The sequence below is a fragment of the Nicotiana sylvestris genome, chromosome 5 (genome assembly GCF_000393655.2).
Source record: "Nicotiana sylvestris chromosome 5, ASM39365v2, whole genome shotgun sequence".
Lineage (NCBI taxonomy): Eukaryota > Viridiplantae > Streptophyta > Magnoliopsida > Solanales > Solanaceae > Nicotiana > Nicotiana sylvestris.
The window spans coordinates 159687109-159693118 of record NC_091061.1 but is presented as its reverse complement, the minus strand read 5'-3'; the positions used below and the strand labels follow the sequence as shown (position 1 = coordinate 159693118).

The 6010-nt window shown below is 34.2% G+C and overlaps 1 protein-coding gene across 2 annotated transcripts; it reads right to left on the bottom strand.

Annotated features, from left to right (window-relative positions):
- Positions 1-1080: 1080 nt before the first annotated feature.
- LOC104224303 (large ribosomal subunit protein uL3m-like) lies at positions 1081-4346 on the bottom strand. 2 transcript variants are annotated; one of them, XM_009775924.2, is made up of 6 exons: positions 4200-4346; positions 3488-3808; positions 2960-3169; positions 2569-2673; positions 2127-2240; positions 1081-1658 (listed from the first exon to the last, which is right to left on the bottom strand). In XM_009775924.2, exons 2-6 carry the CDS (start codon positions 3767-3769, stop codon positions 1485-1487), a joined length of 885 nt encoding a protein of 294 aa, XP_009774226.1. In that variant the 5' UTR covers positions 3770-3808; positions 4200-4346; the 3' UTR covers positions 1081-1484. The 2 variants fall into 2 exon arrangements, with proteins under 2 accessions (XP_009774226.1, XP_009774227.1); XM_009775925.2 differs by having other exon boundaries at positions 4237-4340.
- Between the last annotated feature and the right edge of the window lie 1664 nt (positions 4347-6010).

The following is a 6010-nucleotide window of genomic DNA, read 5'->3' as shown; positions in this document are numbered from 1 at the left end:
TTTATATTTTGATTTTTTTATTATAGTTAATTATAAGATATCTATATTTATTAATTCAATTAAAGTAACCAATATATATATATATATATATGGTAGTTTTGTATTTTTTTTATTTTCGTTTTTTATATATATTTAAATTCAAAAATAATAACCAATAACTAATTATTAATTAAAAATAACTACCAATTTGAATGGGTAGTTATTTTCTTATATATTTATATTTTCGTTTTTTTATTATAGTTAATTATAAGATATCTTTTTTTATTTTAATTATTTTAAAACTCCAACTTGAAACTATTCCCCGATTTGAATGGGTAGTTTTTCTTGTGTTTTTTTCCATTTTTTATAGCTTTATTTTTTTTTTGCTTTTTGATTTTAAAATAATTTAAAAATTCCAATTTGAAACTACTCCCACCCAATTTGAACGGGTAGTTACTTTTTAATATATATATTTTTTATTTTTTTATTATAGTTAATTATTAATATAGATATAGGTAAGAAATCTATATTTATTAATTAAATTAAAGTAACCAATTAATATATATATATATATACATATATATGGTAGTTTTTTTAAATATTTTCATTTTTAGATATATTTAAATTAAAAAGAATAACCAATAACTAATTTAATAACTAATTATGCCATGTGTCATTCTATTGTTCTGCCATTTGGCTTCATGAGGTGCTTTTGTCTTCTGCTTTTAATTATAGAATTATAGATAGATTTGCATAACTGTTGAGATATTTAGGTTAGTGTTTTTGTGTTTATTCTACAGTTATATGTAATTAAAATGGTGAAATCTAAATAGATTTTTAAGTTTTAAATATTAGAATTTTGTACATAGTGCAAATAAGGAAGGATTTGGCAAATAAAACTTAGTAGGTTTTAACTACCTAAAAATTAGAAAAATAATTAAATGACTATATTATCTAGTGTGAGCTCTATTTTTAAAGGGTAAAAAAAACGAACGACATTTCACTAAAGGCACTTCGTGCTTTTAATATAGATGTACAGAAGATATAGATAGAGCACATACGTGATAGCTACCGGACTCCTTTTAAAAAAACAATTGCCAATCAACAAACTCAATTGTGCTATGAACAAAGTTCATAGTATATTGATCTCTCATATGCTTCTATTCCAAATAAAGACAAGAAATTACCTTAATACCAGCTTACAACTAACTACAAGAATGACAACATCGCCTTTAACAAGTTGAGATTCTTTGAAACTCTGGTTCCAAATTCTATAATGACTGTCCTAAGAGAAGGGAGCAGACCACCATGGGTAGGTCTTGCTGCTGCTGTTTGTAGTATAACTCGAAATTACTAGTTGAATCCCGTCAGCCAAAGAAAATGCCAAAACACTACCACAAATAACTTCCTTCTAAATAAGCCCCTGCCCACGCAAAACCACTTACAATAAAAAGGTAAAAGAACGGATAGAGGATTGCTGTAGTCCACAGCCAGGTTGGCTACAACTAATCAGCAGCCATAAACGGGTCTGTACCACCAAGATCCGCTACTAGTGGTTCCAAATCAGCTTGGTCTTCATCTTCTGGGGCAAAGTAAGTGGGAAATGGAAGCATTGAAATATCTGGCTTCTTGTACACAGAATCTTTAATGAACACAAAGTTACCTTCAGCTCCTGGAACCTGAAAAGAAAGTTACAGTAAGTCACTGGCTCTGAGTTATCTACCCATATAACTGGGCAAGGACTGGCATCATAATGAAGAATTCCACCCTCTTTACAAGATCAAAGAAGTTATACCACAGTTCCATGCAAGAGATTCGAAATGACGCCTTTCTTCAAACTTAAATTCACAGTTACCTCCAAGAAAGAAAAGTGAACCGCCCTAGTCCTCATACATTTGCAGACTGCTCAGTTTTTTATAGGTAAATAATATTCATTAGCAAGCACACACAACTGTGGTTGGGGGGGGGGGGGGTGATAATGTTGATTTCCCATGTTACAGTACCAAGATGAGTTAGAATGCATAGAATTTCATCTGAAAGATTGCACAAGAAAGAGAATTATATTTAAATAATGCATACGGGAGGATAACTCTCATATCCACTTGTTTCAAGTTTAAAGAAAACGAGAAAGAGTTTCAAAATCTTGCCTGGCCTTTGACCCACATCAAGTTTCTGGCAGGATCAATCTTGTAGACCCAAACATTTTTAACAGTTCGTTGCACTCCACCCATGCGCCCAGGCATCTTTCTCCCTTTAAATACCTTTAAAGAAATAAATACAAATGTAAGCAGAAGCTTGTAACATTAACTAGATTCCACGACAGCATTATCCAAAAGCAATTGTTCATTTACTTCAAATAAACCAGTTAGCCAAATTAGCTAATCAAGGGTATCAAATGCAATTTGGGCAATGTAAGTTCTCTGCTCCAGATGAGAGGTTAAAGCTCCCAACGAATTTAAAGTGTCACAGGCTTTTGAGCATTCTTTAGACCAAATGAGGCGTGTAGCAAGTGCCAACTTATTTAATTGTAAAAATAAAACTCAAGCACCGTAAATTACTAAATAAAATTGAAGAAAAGGTAATACCTACCTTTCCTGGAGCATCCCTTTGACCTGTAGAACCAATACTTCTGTGGGATAATGAAGCACCATGTGATGCAGGCATACCTTTAAACCCCCATCTTTTCATCCCACCCTGCACATGAAATTTCCCATCTTTAGTACAGTTCATACAACGAGATACACCTTCCAATAGCGAGACAACAATGACAGTTCAAATTGCATAATAAGAGGTGGAACAGAAAGTAGAAAGGTGGAATTTTGTTCCACAAACAAAAAAATCTTTCTACCATTAGCTAATGCTTAGAGAGTTCACATCAAAAACATTAATATCCTATAGTGAAGTGAGGAAGTCCATAACAGGAAAAGAGCAATAAAAAACAACTAATCAAACAATAAACACAATTAAGATTACTCCACACCTGAAAGCCTTTCCCTCTTGTAATTCCAGTAACATCCACATACTGGCCCGGAACGAAATGGCGGACGCTGATGCTCGTTCCACTAGGAAGAAGTGCATCTTCTGTAACAGGAAATTCCTTCAACTTTCTCTTCATGGGCACACCTTGTGCTCTAAAATGACCTACTTCAGGTTTTGTCAAATGCTTCTCCTTTTTGTGAGCACATCCAATCTAACTACCAGCAAACTAAAGATCAATTAAACTACACCACAGCGTAAGGAGTAATTCATACAGTCTTCAATGTCATTTATTCAACAAGTTTCTTTTATTTATTACTTTCTAGTCGATTAGTAAAGAACTTATTCAACCAATATTAATTGTAAAAGCCACCAGAATATCTATTTCAGGCTTGAAACCCCATTCACAAAGTTGTCACAACGATTAAAATGACAGCTTACACTGACAAAATATTTCTTATTCTAGTTTTCTTTTTTCTTTGTTTTTTGGGACAAAAATTCAGTCTTTAAGAAGTTAGCATAATTAATTCACCTGTAGGGCGGAGATGCCTTCTTTCTCCGGTGTTTTAACCTGGGAAACAATGTTATCATCTAACCAAAGGATGGTGATGGGGAGGCGTTCACCCCATTTGTCCCAGAGTGCTGTCATTCCACATTTTACAGCTATTGCTCCTGTCCGTTTCGAGTTTGGAGTCATGATCCCAGGTTTTCCTTCTATAATCCGATTTCTTAGTTCCTCCACTTGGCTACTGAAAGTTCTGTACTGAGTTTCTGAGAAGAGGCAGCGGACATGAGAAATGAGGCTTCTCGCCATTGAATTGAGGAGATTTCTTTATCCTTTTTCTCCCTACGCCTACGAAATAGGAAAGGAGAAGGTACAAAACAATGTTATAGTAATAACAATTCCACAGCATTTTTCTTTAAGACATAAAGAGAAAAAAGGTTTAGTAATGCAATTTGAATCCAACAGTTCCAGAGCTATAGATACATGGAAGTTACAACTAACTACAAGAAGACCTATAGGTAAGCATCTGTCAAAACCAACAAAAACATAAAAAAAAAATTCAAAACACACATGATTAAACAACAAAATCAAACATTGCAGAAATAAAACCATCGAATAGGCGAAAGGAAAAGAAGAATCTCGACAAATAAATATATATGCTAACCACTCAAGAGCAAAAACCGGGAAAAGATGCTAAAAGCCTAAAGTAATTAAATAAATAATACGGGAAAAAACTCACGAGCAACAGGTCACAGGAATAGAGGAATAAATTAAACCTCACGGCAGAAGGAGGTGGGAGGAGAGTGAGATTAGGGCTTGACGGAGTTCAAGTTTAGAGCTTGAAAGGGAAGAAAGTGACTCCAATTCAGGCAGCAAAAGCAGTAGCAATGGTGCCCCCGAAATGAACTTCTTTTAATGGGCCGCTTTCAGTCGGGCCCATTATGGTGTTTCTTCTTAGAAATGCTAGCCACTCTAAAAGGCTGTTATTCATGAATTAGCCAATACATTTAATTTTTCAGGATAAAAATATCCTAAATTATCCTGAATTTAAGATTTTTAGTTTAAAATTTCAGGATAAAATAAGTACCTATCTATCTCTAAATAGAATCCTTCACAATGGCTATTTGTTAAGACGATAGAAACACGCCTAAGCATATTAGAATGGAAATTTTATCTCTTATAGCAAATGTATACACCATGTTTATTATAAACCAAAATTATTTTAAAATATTATTTGCTATAGCTACATTTTATATTTTATAGCAAAATAGATATTTATGGTATACCCTGCCATTGAGGTGTGAAGTACGCTATTTGTGTGTTTTCTCTCTCTTTCTTTCAGTAACACACTATTCTCTCTCAAAATCTCAGTAAAAATTTTCTTCAATCTCTCTATCTTCCTTCTCTCTCTTTGACCAAAATACCTCCTTCTAATTTGGTCGAATCCTTCCTTTTCTTCAAAATCAGATTCCTCCATGGCAAGGAGGGGCTCGTTGCTCTGAGGCTAGGGCCACTACGTGGGGAGCAAAAATGATGTTGGGATAAAGAGGGGAAAGACGAACCTTTTCTTCAAAATCATATTCCTCCATAGCAAGGAGGGGCTCGTCGCTCTGGGGCTGGGGCCACTGCACCGGGAGCAAAAATGATGTCGGAATAATCTGAGTAAAGTACGGGTACTATAACATGAACAACAGATATTATAATATTTTCTACACCGAAGAAGATTTGAGGGCCGGAATTTTTGTTCGCCTTCATTTTTAGTTTTAATACAATGTATACAGTATTTTACTTGGCCGGAAAATACCATCTCCGGCGAACCTTCTTCTCTTCTTTGCTATTTAGTTACATATAGTGATACAAATACGTTGTATTTTATACAAATTCACTCAAACACATTGTATTTTTGTATAAATATTTTTTTTGCCTGTATTTATATATTTCGAAGGTCTCTATTTTTTTAATACAGCTTAATACACCTGAATTTATGCATATTGTACATATAGTATGCATGATACATGATATAAACATTGAAATAGAACAAAATATAAACAGTAAAGTGCAGGGTATAATGTGAGTACAACCAACTCAGTAAGTAACAGAAACAAATAAGGAACTGAGAAACAGTGACGAGCTATACAAATACAGTTCATTTCAGTAATTCCAGTAAAGAATAGTCATGCTTTCAAATCCGGCAGTTTAAGCCAAATCAGTTTTTGTACAATTTCAAGTTCAAGCAAACCGAATATAAAATCTTCCAGAAATTTCACAATAATGACATATACCAACTAAGTGCAATAACAAATGAAAGCAAGTACCGCATCTCAAGGCAACAGTCACTCAACTCATCTCAACGGCTCAATCACTCGGCTTTCGGCCCTCAATACTCATACTCAATAGGTACTTGCACTCACTGGGGTGTGCAAACTCCGTAGGGGCTCCTACAGCCAAGCGCTATATCTGCACGGACAAGTCACGTGCTATAATATCATATCAAGATCCGCATGGACAACTCACGTGCTACAATATCATATCAGGATCCGCACGGACACT